General features: G+C 49.3%; 1 protein-coding gene across 4 annotated transcripts in view; it reads right to left on the reverse strand.

The window, feature by feature from the left end:
* Positions 1-7,736: 7,736 nt before the first annotated feature.
* Positions 7,737-19,306, reverse strand: part of NEXMIF (neurite extension and migration factor) — a 178,218-nt gene continuing 166,648 nt past the window's right edge. For all 4 annotated transcript variants that reach the window (XM_068956621.1, XM_068956624.1, XM_068956623.1 and 1 more), the window contains one exon: positions 7,737-18,453. In XM_068956621.1, the coding sequence (XP_068812722.1) occupies positions 14,162-18,453 (4,292 nt within the window). In that variant the 3' untranslated portion in view covers positions 7,737-14,161. The remainder of the gene's footprint in view (positions 18,454-19,306) is intronic.

Here is a 19,306-nt window from a genome sequence, read left to right on the forward strand (position 1 = left end):
AGCTTTTAGAAGCACTAGTGGAGCCCTACATCTGCAGCTCTGTGACTCAGACTTTTTGGCTTTCCGAGGCAGCATGCACTATTAGTAAAACACTAAATGTGTTACTAAAAGGCCCGCATGAGTCAGTGTGCAGGATGCCAGCGTACAGGCTCTGCCTTTGAACTGCATTCATCCACACCTCAGGACAGGCAGCCTAACAGTGAAGGCAAAGCACCGTGAAAGACCTGGATTTAAGTTTTTCTTGGGAACACATGGGATTCCCCTCAAGCATATTGTTACCACCCAGAGGAGGGGGATCTTCCTCTTTCTTGCCAGAAATTCGTTAATACCTAGTGTCCAGTCTCCCGTTCTTGAGCCATTTCCAAGAGTCACATTCATATCTACCCATCCTTTGCATCCCCCAAACCAGGCTGCTAGCCCGTATGTGGAGTGGGCATGGTGCTGCCAGCGCCCAATAATCCCTTCCCAGTGAGCCACTATGCTGAATGTGTCCGCAGCGTAACTATGGCCACTGCGCTGACCATAAAACCCTGCTGTCCAAAGATGGAGCAAAAGTTGGCCAGAGACCGCTAAGATCATTTCTATGAGGCAGCATTCAGAGCAGTGGTGGCCTTTGCTCCCCAACTCAGCTACCTTCACAGAGCGAAGACCATGTTTTCATGTGTCTGCAAGCAGCAACCACGGCTAACGTACGTCTTCAATGTTTGTTTGTTTGCTGCCAGCACAAAGACACAGCTGTTGCTATACGAGGAGTCCATATAGCACAAAAACCCTCCGTGTCCTTACATGTGGGCAAGGTTGCAGACCAGGTCACAAGGACACACCAAAGCTGCATTGGCTGGCGTGCCGCACAGTGAGTGGCACAGTGTGTCTGCCGCTGGACTACTGAGCTTTCAGCAGCCATCTGAGCAAAGGCACGATCTCATGCGAGATTTGTTAGAGGCTAATGAGACAGATAGTACCAGCAACCTCCTCCCAAGCATGACAGCTGCTCTGGGAGAAAGCACCAGGCACAGCAGGATGGTGGAGGAGCAGGGACAAAGGCCCGCCAGCAGACCTGCTAAAAACGTGGTTAGAGAAGGAGAGTAAACCAAGAAAAGACCCTGGCATGGAAGCCATGGGTGAAGCTGACTTCAAAGGAAAAGACCAGCTGGCAGTCTTAAACGTACCCAGCAGGCCAGAGTGGGCTATCCACGTTTTGGCTTGGAAGAGAGAGTTGTCCAGGAGCTGGGAGCAGACCGCTGCGGTGGAGCACAGGCCGGGAGCTGGACTGGAGATGGTCTAGAGCAAAACCAAAGAGGAGACACCTCAAACTATGATGGCAAACAGCAGGCTCAGTCAGACGCACCAAGCTTGGGCTAGCGGCACCGGACGTGGATGGTGTTTTCTGAACGGGAGAAATGGCTCCATCCCTGTAGCACTGGGAGGGAGAGAGGATGAGAAGAGAAAGCGAACTTACGGAGCCGGCCGAGAGGGGAATAAGAGCAGTTAGGAGGAAGCTTGGGGGTGGCACAGGATGCACAAACTCATGAAAGGTTAGCGGAGGACAGCAGACAGGAAGGGTTCACATTTACATCAGGGAAAAAGAGAGCTGCACGCAGGAGAAGGGAAAGGAAGGCAAGCCAAGGGAAGGAGGGAAACTACATATGTTGTTCCTTTTCTCTTGGAAGAAGTCAGCAAGATGCTTTGCAGAGACAGAAGTACAGGCAGAAGGAGGGGAGTGTTCGAGAAATAACTTTTTAGGTGGTAAAAGAGTGGTGCAAATTGTGGGTGGGGATTCAATTAAATGGGAGAAATGAAGATTTTTCAGCTCAAAAGATAAAGAAGCCAAAAGAGAAGAGGAAGGACCTGGCCATCCCAATTAATCCTTTAACCCAGGAGCTCAACAGCTGCAGAAGTAGCAAGCCTTACTGCTTTGGGAAATACTCTGGTGAGGAGCACCATCAAATGCTGATAAAATACATTTCTCGCATTGCTGGGTTTTTAAGCTCTTTCCTTTTCCTTAATTTCCTCCAGTTGTTCCGAGCTCAGCTCCTTTTCTCACATTTGCAAGTGTTTATCTCTTCCAAACACTTGTAGACAGCTACCACATCTCCCCACACTTCATTTACTATATAACTTTAACTCAGGGTAGTAAAGTGACAAAAACCTGAACAAACAAAAAGGCAAAAAAAAATGACATGGGCATTTTGCTCCGTTTTGCAGGAAAGCACAACGACTCCTCCAGTTCTGAATGGTGTCACTATTTTGTATTTAAATCATGCACACTTTCCAGGCTTGCAAATAAAACAAATGTCATAGCAAATAATTTCGGTAAGGTTGCAGGCCCATATGTGCGCTGAGCATGTGTTAGCTCGTGAGCTTTGGAGTGTCAGAAGAAACCAGCAGTTTTGGAGAAGCAGAGCTGAAGTTTCGGTCCCCAACAAGGCGGGCATCCATACTCACAAGTCCGTCATCGTCGCAGCTCTGCCCCCGTTACAGAGCATACGCTCCAGCGACAGAGAACGTGGTTAGAGAAAGAGCAAACCAGTCACTCGCCTCCATCAAAATTGCTGGAACCTGACATCCTTTCGCCCAGCTCGGGTGAGATGACCAAGGAGCTCAAAAGTTGCGGAGCCAGCCCAAAAGGCAGGCTGACGACGGGACTGCAGAAGCCCCGTTTCCTTCGGGAATCAGCCTAGAAAACCAACGATTAGAGAAACGGCATCACAGCCCGTCACTTGCTGGATGCGTAAGCTGGCCGTTTACATTTCAAGGTCTCTATCCCAAATGAGGGAGAGAAAACGTCTACACGGTTCCCTTCTCATAATTAAAGCTTAGGAGCTTGAGACTCATGTTTAAGGTGCCCTGTTCTGTTCATCTGTAAAGCCACTTGAAAGGTTAAAACTAATTGTATTAGATTTTAATCAACTCAGATTTGTTGTGGGTACTGCTTTCAACTGGAAGAATCAAGTTAACTGTCTCTTGCCTTTTTCCTGTTTATATTTGAGTAGCAACGTGCGGGAAAAATGGGGCATCTTAATTCAGAAAACATTAGTCATTTGCTTTACGTGGAGATCTGCAGCGTGTCGTAATCTCACCCACATTCAGCCAAGCAGGTAAGCACACGCTGAAGTCTACAATTAAAATCCTTAATTAAATCCTTAAATTAAGCACATACTTAAATGCTTTGCTAAAGAGGGATATAATCTCTAACATGCTTAAGATAAAGTGCGTGTTTAAGTGCTTTATTGAACCAGCGCCTTCGCTACAGTACGAAATGCGTTTCACTGCGAAGCAGAAGCGGCTGTGGGGGTAATCCCGCAAAAAACCAGCAACGGCACCTTTTTGCGTTTAGCAGCGTCGGCCACATGCAGCCCGTTCTGACCTGCAGTTTTACGACATGTAAAAAACTTTGCGGCCGTGATGCTGAGGGGCTGGAAGCCGTGCCGAGCGGCGGCGGTCCCGCGGCAGCTCGCGGCGTGGCTCCGGCTCCGGCTCCGCGATGGAAAGCCGAGCGGCTTCTTCAGCTCCCGGCGTCATTTGGCGCACGGGATAAACGTCGCCCAGGTCGTGAGCAGCTCTCTGATATTTTCGTTTAACCTCGTGCCCAGTGGGGTGACCCTGGGCTTGATTCGCTGCTCGTGGTTCAACCCCTGCAAAGGAAGGGGGGGGGGGGGGAAATTTGCAATTTTTTCGAATTTGGAGCTTAACTCTGCTCGTTCAAAACAACCCCTCATCTCGGCTCCCCAGCTTGCAATGGCCAAAGCTTCGGTTTTATTTCATTTGCAGCAAACGGACGATGCTCTCGAACGGCAAAAACGTCGCGAAATCAGAAAAGCCTCATTTTGTTGCGTTGGGGAGAGGGGGGGTCACTAGAACAGCCCAAACCCACCCGAAAAGTGATCGCTCCGGTGGGCAGCGCTTGGAAGTCTAGCACGCACGTTCAGTGCAGAATAAGCGCGTAACGTGGCAGTTTAGCACTTGCCGGACAACAATTTCCGCTTCAGCTCGTGCAACAGCCGCGGCCCGCGGCATAAGGCGTCGTCTGCGTTTTGGCTGTGGCTGAGCGGAGACGAAACGCGAGCGGCGCGCTGCGTCCTTTCCGGCGTCGGCACCCAGATGGTCGTGTTTGCATTGCCTGTCGCTGACTACAGAGCTCTGCGAAGCCCGGAGACACGCTCACGGCAGCCTAAGAGGCCCCCTGATTTACCGTTCCCGGAAACACTGGCATTTCTAAGTTAGACAAATATCTAAGAGAAGCACTTCTGGGTACCAGACAAAAAGTGATTTCCCAGGTTTTTATATTCACTTTTTTGCAAGAAAAAGGAAAAAAAAAAACAACAAAACCCCGCAGATCGAAAATCATCACCTGACACCCCCTAGAGGCCTCAGCCCCGCCAGCCCTTAAGCATCATCTAACGTTATGTGAATGTTTCCACCTCGTGCTGACTCGCCGCACGCGGCTGTACCCGCCTCCATCCCCAAGTGCGATCTTCACGGTTCGCGCCTCGTCCGGCGGGCACGGTGTTTCCAGAAACGCCTCGGGCGATTTGGTGCTGAGCCGTTCAGCGCCGAGCTCCATCCCCGTTCTTGCTGAGCCTCCCAGATTAGGCATTTCCCAAATTAGTTCCTCCGCCCCTGAGGAAACGCACGGTGACAGCGGCGGGGTGCAGCCCGAGCGCGGGAGCCGCCAGCGCTTCCCCACCGGTGGTGGCGCACGTCCCCCGGGCCTTTCCCGCAGGCACGACCGAGCGGCTCAGCGACGTCTGAAGCACCTGAACGTTCTCCAGCTGCTGTCCGCGTACACCCCGGACAGTATCGTGTCGAATCAGGCTTAGATTTAGGTTTCAGAAGCCAATCAGTGAAACATCTGTGCCACAAGGGTACAGCTGGAACCTGAATTACTTCAACACTGCCCTCCAGCACCTTTTCCAAAGCCACAATTTTTATGGAGCCTCCCTAGGCAAACAACGGCAGAAGATGAGCGCTCATTGGACGTTGGTAGGAGCCATTAATTGTTATCATACAGAACTGCAATTCCTTCGCTTTGATCCGGGCCTTGTTTGGCAAACCGGATCAAAAACGCTCCTAATTGCGCTTTTCGGATGGCATTATTTTGCGCGTTTTGCTAAACTTCAGCTCAGCGCCTTCTAACCTACAGTTACAGTTTTCTGCCTCGCCAGCCCGGACGCACCGCGAAGGGGAGCTGCCTCTTCTGTGCCCTCCTCCAAACGGGGAGGGCGTCTCTTCCGCGGACACTTCGCGCTGCGAGCCGCCGAGCAGAAGTTCCTGATCAACGGGTACGGGTACCTGTGGCTTTGCTCAGGACCGTAATAAATAACCAAGGCAGAAAAGCGCTGGATGGGAAGCGGCTCCCAGCGCCTGCCCGCGGCAGGCATGTGAGTCCTGCCAGGCATGGGAGCGCTGGCTGGAAAAAGGCCAACGGCCAAACTGAAAGCGGCAGATCCTGGGCCGGAAACGGTAACTTGTGCCAACTAGTTTGGGCTTTGCCGAGTCGAAACGCCAGAGGTGGCTCCAGAAATGGTGCTGAAGCTCGGTAATCGATCATCGACGGTGCTGGGAAGCGAGATGCCTCCTCCGCCCTCGGCGTCTCGGCATGAGTTGGAATGGTTTTAGGGGCAAGCCTCAATGTTAAGCCCGTCCACGGCAAGAGACTCACAAAGCCTCTGGGCTCCGTTTGGATTATTAGGCTGTTTGAGTCACACCACGTATTTATTCAGAGTCGGGGCAGAGGGAAGGCTTTGGAGGCAAGATATCGGGAAAGGACCTGCACAAGCCCCTGCACTTTAGCACAGCTGGATGCGAAACCAGGCATGAACGGGCGTTTCTCCTTGACCCAGCGGGCTCAGCCGGAGCCCTGTCTTTTCAGCTGCAACGGGTCACCCAGGCCTGCCCCTTCCTGCTGCCCGCCCCCATGCAGCCCGAGCCCCCCGAAATCACCGGCTGGTCCCACCGACGCGGCCACGCGGCCCCCAGACCCGCCGCGTTTGCCCGTATCAGCCCAGAGGGGAAACGCAACCAGGCAAACCCGCGCGCTCCAAACGGCCCGCGGCAGCAGGAGCAATCGCGCACGCCGAACTCATCTCCATGTTCTTGTCGCTGCTCTCTCACCCTCGCCCCTCAATCCCATCCTGAGGCTGCTGAATTGTGTCTTAAAATACACGGTCCTCGAGGCAGAGCCCTTTCGGCAAGCGGAAGAGGTTTCTCTGCGAGTCCGTAAAAGCAGTAGAGGAAGGAACTCCTGGAAGGACATACGCGCTTTCAGGAGCCACCTCGGTTTGGTCATCTCTGGCCTTCAGCGCCGAGGGGAGCGCTCCTCAGGGGAGGGGGCGAAGACGTGGCAGGGGGACAGGGACGGGAAGGTTAGGTCGGGGCTGGCAGGTTGGATTTGGCCGAGAGCCCTCAAACACCCATTTCAGAGAGAACTGGGATGAGAAACGTAAACATCAACACTAGCAGCTCTCCCTCCCCAGGCTTTGGTACCACCTCGGCTGAGCCGCTGGCGCGGCAGCGGCGCACACCAAGGGCTGCGGCCGCCGCCCCGGCGCCGGGGGCCCCCGCGCTTACGTCCGCTTACCTACAAAAACCCACGAGACGGCGAAAGAGTCTTGAAAGCAGGTTTTGCGCAGAGATGCATCAGCCTCCCCGTCCGTCTCATGGGCCTCCCGCTCCACCGCCGCCTGTCCTGCGGAGAACCGCGGGCGCGGGAGGGGGACGCCAAAGCTCTTCGCAGGTCCCAGAAGATGCCCCGCAGTTGCCGCCTGGCTCCTCTGCTGCCACCGCTGCTGCCTGCAGCGTAAGGAAGCCGCCAGGAGCGTATCGGGGCTTGCAGCGCCGGCAGCGAGGCACCGGGCACGGCGAGCGGCGGGCGAAGCAGGCCAGGGACAGCACGAGGTGCCGTGTGGCAACTACGAGCTGGAGGCCGTAAACGACAGCAAGCCTGAAGGTCTGGCCCACCTTGACCCAGCTCCTCCTCGAGCTTGCAAAGCTTTCGCGTTGGCTCGGCGCTTGGCGTCGGACCGTCACACCACCACCGGGGGCATCGTTTTGGGCAACGACGTCCTCCTGGTTTCTATGCAGACCTTGCGCTAAGGGGCTAGAGCTGCTGGCAGCCCGGCGGCGGGCAGACCGCGCGGCGGCTACGCGTTCTGGCACAGCTCGTCTCCAAAGGCCGGTTGTCACCTGGCGTTTCCGCGGTGGGGATCGCCTGAGCGGCCGGGGTGGCGCAGCTCTTGAAAACGGAGCAGAGCCCAAACTTCCCGTTTTACTTACCGGGCGGCGGGTACTTGCAGCACCAGGTTGGCTTCGGTCCTTCTTCACGCAGAGCTTCCGGCAGCCTTGGCGAGCCGCTGCCCCAGGTCACCGCGGGCCCTCGCAGCGGCGCCTTGCTCCTCCGAGGACCGTCCGGGCTCCCGACCGACCGACGGGGCTGGGAAAGCACGGGAATCCCGCGCCCGGCCGTGCAGCTCGGGCGCGATCTCGAGCAGGCGGCGCCGGGCTCTCGGGGACCCTGCCCCGGGCGCCGGCAGCCTCGCGCCCAGCGCCGGCGGCGGTTCGCTTCGCGCCGCTCGAGAAGCACGGGCGAGAGGGCCGCTCCCCGGCGCCGCGCCTCCGCGCGCAGCCCGCACCGCGCGCCCGGCTGGCTCCGCGGGGGCGCAGGGGGGCGGGAGGAACCTCTTCCCTTTATTTCTGAGAGCAAAGAAACAAATTTCTAATATTCAAGAAAGGGCAGTTTTAATGTCTTCTTCATATATGATCTTAAAATGAGGGTTTTTTAAATTTTTTTTTTATTTATTCCATAAACAATATAACAAAACTCAGCAAGTTAACAATATGACGTGTTCACCATACAGAGTCAGTCACAAATATTTAAAACCTTTGCAACAAGAACAACAAAACCAAAAATATTACAAGAATAATTTACAAGAGGATCTATAAAACAGCAAAGCGCTCACAAATTTTCCAGTTTCCTTTACACAATATCACTACACTCTTTCACAACATTTCTTTTTATTACAAAATTCCCAACAAAAGTTCAATTTTTTTCTTTGTATTTTGGTTTTTAAAACCAGAAACTTTTAAGTATACATCCTTTTATTAACACCCGAAGGTGCAAAAAAAGGGAAACCTCACACATACAAACACTTCACAGCACTTTTCTAAGAAAAATATACACTTACAAAATATTTTACAAATTGGCACACTTAAAAATATACAAGATTTTGTAGGCGTCTTAGAGTGATCCTTAAGAATTATACTTCAATTGACTCTACAGAATATTTATAAAGCTTATTCTAAAAGAAAAAAGGCAAATAATTTCCAAACATGTTAAAATTGCAGTGTAAAATGTTAAACGGAAATGGATATGTTACATTCATAAAAAGGGCCATTTCGTATTTCTTCAACGCTCGAGGGGGGATAAAAGTTTTCTTTAGCACCATAAAACAGTAGCAACTTACTAGCGAGGTGCCTCTAGTTCTATGGAAGTTAACGTAAGGAGCGGTACATTCAAATCTCTGTAGGCAGCAGTCGAAACGCCCGCAGCCGGCGCAGCGGGCAGCGAAACAGAGCATCTCCTTAGATTTCTACCCTGCTTCCCACTGGGAGTAAAGACAAAAGGAGTTAACTGGTTATCTCTTTTTTGTTTTTCTCTTTCTCTCGTTTTATTTTGAAGTCTTCCCTTTGTGCTTTTGAAACGTACTTCCCCCCCCCATCTATCGAAGGGCAGCAGTGAATACAACTTTTGTTTCTTGTTTCCTTTCGCACCAAGTGTTCAAAGGCTCAGTAAACGTGTCTAGCAACCCAAGCATCCTGTGAGATGGAGGGCATCCTCCTCGTTTTAGATCCAAATTCCCTTAGATGGCTGTTACTCCACTGTCATTAGTGTCACTTGTTTACCTGAGAAACGGATTTGAAAAGCCTTGCTTCTACCACAGACATTGTACTTTGCTTGATTATTATTATTATTATTATTATTATTAGTGGTTTTTTTGCATTATTTTACGCGCTGAAGAGCTAAAGAGGCACATTCTCAAATAGATGTCAGCGGCTTGAACCATGCAACTTCCACGGCGCTTCCTGGGAGCTGCATAGGCAAAGTCCAACACACCGAGTTGAGAAAGTAAGAGCAAGGGCCTGCTCCTGCACCAGCTGAAGTCCACGCACCTGATCCTCTTCTCCTTACACCGACTCCAATGGAGTTTTCTTTTTTTTTCTCTTGGCCGACGCGATCCAGGAAAGCACTTAAGCGGGCAAGAACCCCACGGGCCAAGGTACGTTGCAGCGCACTTACAACTGAGCCGCTGCTCAAGTGCTTTGCTGGACTGGGACCTCAGAGAAAGAAGAAGGTGGTCCAGCAGGTATAAGATTAAAATGCTTAAAGCGTCCTTATTTTGGTTCTTGGTTGATTTGAGCGGTAATGCCAAAAAATAACAGCGATCTCGACTTTTTAAAAAATAAGCCGCGCAGCACTTGTTTCACAAAGCAGCCACCACCGGGCTGAACCCAGCTTTAGCCTTTTCTCTCTGTGCAGACCTTGGCTCAGCAGGATATTAAAGCACGCGGCGAGGCACAGCCCCTACGCCGCCGTGCTGGCTTCCTTCTCGCAAAATACCTTGCTGAATCAGGTCTCTAAATTCATTATTCTTGACCTGTCTTTCCAAAAATTCTCTCGCTTGAAAGAAAAAAAAAGCCAAAACGTAAACCTGATAAGACTTGTTTTTACATTGTACTCCGATTCCCCATCACTGATATTTTCATATTTACAAAACCTCTATATGCAAGTACCTCCAGCAAGGCTACGGGCGTTGCGGGTGGGCTGGCTCCCGGCAGACAGCTCGCTGCGGGGTTTCTTTTCGAAGGAACTCCTCCTCGCTGCGTTTTCGCCAAAGAAAACGGATGCTTTCCCCGGAGGCGCGCGACCCTGCCCGGGGACCAGCGACCGCGGCTCTCGCCCTGCTCGGCTGCCCCCGGCGCGGGAACCGCGCTCGCCCCAGGCCTCGCAACCGCAGCGAGGGAAAACGTGGCGCCCGCGTCGCCCCGGCCCGGGCTGGGCTCAGCTCAGCCGCGGTTGTAACGGCGCCTTTTCGACTGGCGAGCTGCTGCTTTCTGATTTAGCTGGTGATTATAACTCACCGAAACGGAAACGCGCCGGCACGGTACATTTTAAGAGGGCAGAAATACTAGGCAATTTCTACAGGTTCTTTCTAGAGAACGGGGAAACGCCCCTAGAGCGGGAGTTGAATGAGATAAAGCAGAACAAGGACTTTAAGGGACGTTGCAGAATAAGCGTCTTTTTGTGGCTTGAATTAATCTCCCCAAATAGCCGGAAGCCCCACTAAAAGACGAGAGAGGAGCCTGGGAGCGTACCGGGCTTGGAGAAGAGGATGAATTTGGAGACGGGAAAGGGCGACGCGAGCGCGGGGCCATCGCGGGCTGCGAAGGGAGGCCGAAGGCAGCGCCTGGCTGAGGAAGGACGGGAGCCTAACGACCAGGCCCTCCCTGAACCGAGGGCAGCGCTGCAAAAGACTGAAATTCAACCAAGCACATGGGAAAAAACCGCCTTTATATGGCAAAGAATGAGGCAAAGCTGGAAAGCGATGAAGTTCTTGAGGTAGTGATAGACAAGTGAAGATCAAAATTAAAAGGGACGAGGACAAACGTTTGGCTCAAGACAATTTCGGAAACTACTGTTTTGGTAAACCAGGTTTCGGAGGAAATTAGCAGAGGGATAACTTTTCCAGGCGCAGAGAAGGGCCAGCGGTGCGCCACAAAGGATCTGGGCTCTTGAAAGTCATCACGGTCAAGGATTTGGGGGAGGAAGTGGGACGACAGCCAGAGACGGCAGAGAAACGGGAGCAACAGAAGGACTGAAGGAGAGAGCATCAAGGCAGCTGGTATTTGTGATTAACACCGTCCTGAAACATCTGGTAGGTGGGTATTCATGGATTTTCAACACATAATAAAATAGTCGATACGTTTTATGTCTTCTATTCATGCCCTATTGCACATTTCTCAAATGCAATAAATATTGCTATCTGTTTCAGTACAACGTACTTTATTACGAATCCCAGAATTGTCACGTTAAGCAGAAGCAGCGCGGCGCGGGCCAGGAGAAGCGTGCTGTTGTCAGGTGGCGGTTCTGCGTCACAAAGAAGCAAACTGCCGTTTCCTAGCCCTGGACCGGAGCTGTCTCCATAGGAGCAGCAGCCGAAATATCCGAAACTAGAGTGAGCAGCCTCCTCGCCCCCTTCAGCGTGCGAAGTGGAAGTAACTCTGGAAAAAAAAAAAAAATCAGTGCCGCTAACACCGCTGGAGCTTCCAGCGCGCCAACCCTTGGATTACTAGAGAAAGACCAAAGCCGGCCAGCCGGGGAAGCGGGAGGCAGCGAGGCGGCTGCAGGGAGGCCCAACGCCCCCGGGATGGAGCCCTCGCGCAGCTCGGGCCGCGGCCGGCTCTGGCCCCGATCGCCCTGCGCGGAGGCCAGCGGCTGGGGGACTCCGCGCCCCGCTTCAGCTGCGGCGTCTCCGCCGCAGCAACTCACGCCAGGCACGAGCACGATTTCTGTTTTTCATTAAACAAACGAACGACTCGGATGGTTCGCAGAGCTGCTACGAAGCAGGTCGCCCGTTAAATCAAATGAAATGTCATTACTGCGCTGTTCTGGATTGCGGAAATGAGCGTGAGCTATACCCCGAGGTTTGAGTACCTGCAAAAGCTGAAAACATTTTGATTCCAAATCACCACTTTGCAACTCCACTTCAATTCCAAGTGTTCAATTAGAAACAGGCTGCTTTTTTGCGAAATTAACCTAAAACACGGGTTTTAACCACGCCTGATGTTGCCCTAACGGTTCCTGCTCGTACGGAAAACCGAGTCGAGTTCTGTCCTCCGCGAACCACCGCCTCGAGGCTCACGTCTACCGTGAGAAAGCGATCGGTGAGACTGTTCCTAAGGCGCCTCTTCCTCACCATGTTCTATTGCATACGTGTGTCCTAGCCTTACAACCCTCGGCTCCCCACAGCTCCCACTTAGCAGGTCTCTTGCATATCAAGGTTTCATAATAAATCAGCAGCAAAATGCACAGGCTCTCAGTGGCACAAGGAAAAAACATGATTTTTTTTTGTTGTTTTTGTTTCTGTTATCTTCTCGGAGGGCGAGGGTGTGGTGAGTAGGGGTACAAATAAGGCCTTTTGATAATACATTTAGCATTCGATACTTAATGCTGTCTGAATAAAGTCCAGTCGTGTATGATCCGGCCCTGATTGGTGAGATCACAAATAGTTCCTTTTTTTTTCCTTATATTATGCACTCAATCAAAGTAAAGGTTCAGAGTTGTATTTAAAACTAATGGTTTTGCTTTCAAAATTTCAAACTATATTGGCATTGCAAGGTTAGACATTTAGGAAACACCAAAGCTATGATATGAGAGCGCTTTTGACAGGCTCTGCATCAAAAATATTTAAGAAACTGCTTAAAATCAAAGTAAATAGCAATAAATGTATGAAACATTAGTTTCGTTTTTATAACTATTTTAGAATTTATCCCAGGTTATTATAAAATATATAAAACTGAGATACAAAGAATTAGCAATGTAACTTTGCATTTCAAATGATCTTCAGCTACAGGTTTTGCTTTAAGAAAACAGACACTTCAAAAGCAGCTGTTTTGTAGTCTCCAGATGCAGACACTTGAGTTCCTGTCAAACTTACCTTGAGTGATTTTCTGAATTCCTCCAACATTTCAACTCTCTCCTATAACGAAACTCAAAATCTCACCGTTATGTGTTTCTGCTCATGATTTTAAAGAGAGGACGTTACGATTTCCCAGCATCGGTTTCAAAGTTCCTTTTTTTCTGGGTTTTTTTTTTCCTTTGTTTTTTTTTCCCTTTTCCTTTTTTTTTTTTTCTTTTTTTCCTTTATGAGCTTTAAACCACAGGGTGAATCCATGAAATGAGGTAAGTAAATTTGGCACACTTTTAGTCATGTCCATAAAACTTTGGGTAAGTTGTATAAGTGAACAATATTGTTTTCATTGTGAGTTACAGGTGCTTTCAAAGGGGGTGGTTAGTACATAATAACTGGAATGTTTATAGTAAAATCAAAAGGCATAGCTGCAGAAAACACTCACAACCCAATGTTGATAGAGAAGTAAAAATATATACAATACAGTCACTTGTTCATAGTTTGGCACAATTTTTTGTTGTTGTCGTGGGTAATAGTGCATAAACTACTGTACAACAGTATGACTTTTAAAACAGTCTTTCACAGAGAATACCAGAATTAGGTTCGCTTTCAAATAATAAATTCCCACAATTTCAAACTCTTCATTTCAGCACTTACATGTCAACGTACCACAAGGCATATTTTGAAAGGAACAAACAAACAAACAAACAAACCAACCAAAAAAGGGAAACAAACCAAAAGAAGAGAAACAAACATCAAACGTCTTTCTAGAAAAGGGAGTCTCTTCTTCAAATACAGGTAAAACCAAAAATGTTGTTTCTGCTTTAAGAAGAATGTAGTCTGATTCCCTGCAGAAAAATCAAACATTTTATGCCATCTTAGTTAGCTTGTGTGGAGTCACCACAACAGGATCATATGCTCTAAACTCTGATACAGTAGATGAAGCTTTATGATGCAGGTTAGGATATAAACAGCAGAGGGGGCTAGAAAGCACTCAAAATTGCCACAAGAAGCTCAATTAGGAATGAGTTTTTCACTTTCAAACTAAAGAGCCTTTAGTTTAGGTATCTTGGCTTTTGGATGCATAACCTCTTTTTTGTGTTTTATTTTTTACAAAATGTTCAAAAAAAAGTCTTTCCTTTGCAAAATCATTAAAAAGAGCATGTAATCGTTTTTTGTTTTTTTTTTTCCCCCAATAAATAAGTAATTAAAAACTGAAGAAGCCAAACAGCAGAAAAGAGTAGCCTTGTTAGTTTTTTAACCCCAGCCAAGCCAGAAAATTGGTCATTCTTTTAGGTAGCTTGCAAGTAATAAGTATTTTCATGCATTTAAAAACAACCAAAAAAAAAAAAAACTGTAAAAGGGGAATGTCTTTTTCATGCAACTTTTGCTTTCAGGAAGGAAAAAATGAGGAACAGCGGGCTTAGCAGGTAGTAGGAAAGTTAAAGGGGCATTCCAGCCAGTTTGGTGCAGCATTACCTCAGTTTTTCAAAAGAAGCTGTCACAGATGGGTCCTTATGGGTCTGTTCACGGTCTGTTCGCTTTATTTTACAGTTCTCATCCCTCAGTGATTTAGAACTTGATTTATGACGGTACAGTTTTTTATGGGTAGGTCCGTTATTGCCTAAAGTGCTCAGGTTACTATAGTTTTTATCAAAAAAGGGAGAGTGAATGTCTGTACTGTACCCAGTCGAACAGTTGGGGCGACTGGGATCACAGGTTGTGGCTTTGCCATTTTTGCTTGAGCCCTTGTTTGACTTGTGGTTCTTTGCCGTTCCCGGAGAACTGCTGTTTGCCTTTTTCTTAGACTCTTGCGACGTCCCTGCCAAAATTTTAAGAGTTTTCAGTTTCAGGCTGTTCGATTCAGGTGACCGGAATATATCTGGCACGCTGTTATGGCCAACGGGCCCCCACAGGGGTTCGATCGAGGCCATCATAAATCTCTGAACGTCTGCCATTCCCGATGCAATGTTGGATAGTATATTGGAAGGCTCCTCAAACTCCCTCTGATCATCATCAAGGAGGCTGTTAGTGTTTCCTATGCTAGTTTCCGACCAGCCTGTACTGGGGTCCTTTCCCAGTGACCACTCGCCAGAGAGTCCGTTATGCTTCCCTATTTTTACAGCGGTTGCGCTGCAATGCTGAACGCCCTCGGCGAGTCCCTTGGTTGGGGTGGCTGCGTTACTTAACTGATTGATTGCCCTGCTGCCAACCGCTTGAGCCTTTTCGCCATTGACTCCTGCTGCGTTTTTCCCTTTCCGGGTTGATTTGGGTGTCTGCCTGGAATTTTTGCCTTGCGGCTTCTCGGTTCCTTTGTTGGTTTTGGGAGATTTTTTCCTAGTGGTTTTCTGGGAAGAGCTTTGGTTTGTACCCACATTCTTGCTGGATGAACTTTTCCTCTTAGATTTTGACACTTTGCTATTGGTGCTAATTTGACCAGATGGCTCATTAAATGTTGACAAGCACGGACTTTTTTCAAGAAGGCTGACAGAATCTTCATCGTTGAACATATGGAACTGAAACTGATGATTATTTAAAGTAAACCCATTATCTGCCTGCTCCTCGGTCTGAAGGACCCCACAGTTCCACTTGACCTTCTCCGAACTGTCGAGAACAGCCTGGGTGCTCTCCTGAAAGCCTTTCAGGGTGCCCAGGGGTTTGGCGTCGGAGCCGGTTATCTGCGGGGAAAGGTTGGGAGTGTCTGGGGGAGACATCTCCGACAGGGAGGACTGACGGAACTTATCGGGTGTGAAGTTGGAAATGTCTAAAAGGTCCGTGGACTCCTTCAGAGGCGTTATTTCGTCTATGCTTTGTTGGATCACTAGCTTGGGACTGCAGTGGGCCAAGAAATCATCGTTAATATCATCTTCGCCGTCCTTTTCACAAGACTTTAAACTTAAGGAACTGTAATTGCTAGAACTAACTGACAATGAACCCACTGAATCAAAACTAATGAGTCTGCCATCATCTGTACTTAGTGTACCTCGTTGGAAATGAAAGCGCCCCTCTCCATTATTAAAATGACATGACTGATAAGAATCATCAGACTGCACTTGTTGGTTATCCGGCATGTAATTTTTTTGGTAGAGCAATTTGCTGCTATTCAGATTTACTTGACTGTATCCAGAGGCTGGGAGGTTGTCTGCTCCCGCTGCGCCACCAAACTCGTTTGACAGCACGGAAGCCTCCCTCATGTCACTCGGAAATTCCTGCTGGTTGCTGCTGGCAGCCTTGTTCGCCGGCCACATGCTACTGAAGTTGTTCTGCTCCATTTCTAGGTGGCCAGGTGACTGCTGCAGCTCCGACTCCGAAGGCGGTGAGAGCACGCAGCTCTGGGAAGGCTGCAGAGCCGAGAACGGCTTCTCTGCCTGCACGACGCTGGGGAGCGAATGCTGCTGCTCGGAGGGATGCTGGGTGAAGTATGAGATACCAGTGTTGCTTGACAAATCAGAAGCATCTAACAATGTCTGCAGATACCCTCCAGGGATCAGGGGTACATTGGTGGTGATATTAGCAGATGGTAGAGGCTTGTCTGAAGAGGAGGTGGATGGTAGGAAAGCAGCATTTTTAGCAATCTTATCCTCATGGCACTCCGAAAGATGGGAGCTGTCTGAAGCACAAGGAACATTTTCGTCCTTCAAACGAGCTGCAGAGTCCTGGTTTCCCAGAGCCGGGGAGCCCTCCGCCGTGTTGGCAGCAGCTTTGATTTTCTTGCATTTCAACCTGGCTTCGCTTTTGAATTTGATTCGGCGGAGCACTTTCCTCTCCGTCCCCTTATATTCCCGCTCCTGCGATTTGCATTTCACTGAGGCGATGCCAGTGATGTCATTTACATGTAATCCGTTTGCACAGCTGGGGGTGGCGATGGCTAACGCCTGCAGCCCTTTCAGGCCCGCGTCCTCCTTGCTGCTGCAAGGCTGCTTGTGATCCGAGGAGCAAGAGCCCAGCTTGTTCACCGATTGCTCAATGGCTTTAATTCTTTGAATCCTGTGCCTGTTTGCTAGCTTGCATTTTCGCTTCCGTGGGTGAGGGAGGAACGAAGCATCTGAGCCGTTAAGATAGAAATTCTGCTTGTGGTAGAGAGACGATCGGAGCAAATCCATCCGGCTCTGCTGCCGCTCTTGCCAGAAGCCCTTCAATGGGGCCAGCTTTTCGTATTTGCTGAGCAGCTCCTCGTTTAGGGTGACAGTTGTCTCACTGGCATCCACTTTGCTCAGCTTCACCAGCATATGCTTCTCTCCCTTAAACCTGTTAATGATGATGTACTTGATGATAACGGGGGGCTCCTTGCGAGAGACTTTTCGCCTTTTCTTTGGGCACCACTCGTCGTCATCTTCTTCCTTGGGCCCGTCCGGGAGCCACTCCTTCTTATCCAGGATCTTCTCGTTCTCGATGGAGTCCACGTCGTACAGGTAATCATCACTGTATCGCACTTTCCTCTTTGCCCGCAAGCCGTAGTTCTGCTGGATGAAGGAATTGGAGTGTTCCCTGGACAGGTAGCGGCTACAGTCCTTGATATCCCGCAGTACGTCGTAGGAGGACTCGGTGCAAGTGCTGTCATCACTGAACTCCCCGGAGTCCTCCGTGGAGTTCACGGAGTCCAAGAAGTGGCTCCTTTTGGAGCCCACGTACTGCACCATCTCCGCACTGTTGCACGATTTATTTAAGGCAGCTTTCTCCTCCTCCTCGCCATCCTCTTCCTCGCCATCCTCCTCCTCCTCCCCCCAGATGATGCCTTCTTCAGATTTGAATTGAGAAGGGTCGGTGGCACCACCCGGCCCCCTTTTCAGGGTGCTCCTGCTGTCCCTTTTAGTGCAGTTGCCAAACACACTGGGGAAGAAGTTGAACTGGGCATCCTCTTGTAGGGCGGTGGTCTTCTCCCGCACGTTGTCCTGAAAAGATTCGTATCTAATCTTTAAGGAGCAGACATCGCTTCCCAAGGTTGAATCATCATCATCAAACATGTAATTATCCACATCTTCCTCCGAAAACAGATTTACAGAAAGCTCATTTTTGGAGCAAAGGTCAAGCAGCTCAATTTTACTTTCGCTAATGAAAGATTCAAAATAGCCCCATTCCTGGTTGGGATTTGTTAGTAAAGGTTCCTCACCATTGCATTTGTCTAGTAGTAATCCCTCGTAATAATTTTTCTGAGTGGGGTCCTCTGAATCACTGTCAGATTTTTCTGCATCCCTTTTGTCTGCTGCCCTCGATTTATGCATAGGGAAGCTTAAAAGCTGGTCTGAAAGCAGTTGATCCCCGTATCTCATGGTTTCTCCTGTGCTCATGCAGTGAATCCCTATATCAGAGACCGAACAGGTGTCATAATCCCTATTTATATCACCCACTTTCAGGCTTATTCCCGGCTCTGCATCAATGCCGTCCTTTGATTCAATAAAGCAGCCCAGACAGGTCCGGCTCGGCTGCATCAAGCAGTCACCAGTGAGAGCTGACATGCCTCCGGGCTCCATAATTGTGAATGGAGCCTTCTCACAGTCGCCTGGCAGAGACCAAGAGCTCATGCCCTTTGTAACGCACGATGTAAGAGAAATGGCGTGCGCGGAGGAGTCATCTGAAGTGTGCTCAGGTACATCGGTGAGCCTCAGAGGAGAAGGTGGGCTCAGCAGACAGGGCTTCTTTGAAGTCAGAGGAGGCAGCGCTCGGTGGCACGCTTGATTTTCCTTCTGAGCTATTGTCAAGGCTGGAAACGTAACCGCAGCATCTGCAGCAGTGCAAGGCCTCTCATCGCTGGCCAGGTCATGTGATTCTGGAGGAATTTAAAGAAAAGGGAGGAAGGAAAAGAGAAGAAGACAGAGAGTTTACACACCTCGCAGTTCCGCGCCGGCTCTTTCCCCCTCTGCCCTTCCCTGTGCCTTGGGAGGTGACTTTTCCTAACCACTTCTTGGGAAGGCAGCAGGCTCTTCCCCGCAAGATTGCAATCTTTCATTTGCGTGTCTAATTAATCTCGTGATGTACAAAAAACACAGAGGTAAACACTCTACCCCCTGTAGCCAGCTGGAAGAGGTACAAGATTATGTTTAAAAAACCAAAACCATCCGCTCTTTCTTTCTAATATACATACCGTTACCTGGATACTGCCTTTCAAATCTGACAAGGTTATTAAAAAACAAAACAAGCCTAATAAAAATGTTCCCATTAACGTTGAAAAAATTAATAGAAACATAAGATTCTTAAAGAAACCCCCTGCAGCGTCTGCAGCCTAAACATACCTGAACTGCATTACTGCTTGTTCGTCAGAAAGTTGTATTTGTTTTTAATACAAGTAGCTGCTTCATCACTGTCCAAGCTGAGAGAAACACAGAAGGTAACACAAAGACTTTGAAACAATTCTTACAATTGTTATTATTCTGCAGTTCCTTCAATTCTTCCTAACCTGCAGAATGCCTTTTTAATAACATAAGGATTCTTTTTATCTAAGGATTTTTTTTTCTTTTCTTTTTTTTAGCCTCATAGCACTATTTTAGGGCAGAACAAAATTATGAATACACTTTTATCTGACTTCCAGCTCAACGGATGATATGACCCTTGAAATTTAAACACAATGTCTCCATGAACATGCTCTGATACCTCCGTATAAAAAAAATATACAAATGTGTGCA

Source organism: Struthio camelus, chromosome 11 (genome assembly GCF_040807025.1).
Source record: "Struthio camelus isolate bStrCam1 chromosome 11, bStrCam1.hap1, whole genome shotgun sequence".
In the NCBI taxonomy this organism is placed as follows: Eukaryota; Metazoa; Chordata; class Aves; order Struthioniformes; family Struthionidae; genus Struthio; species Struthio camelus.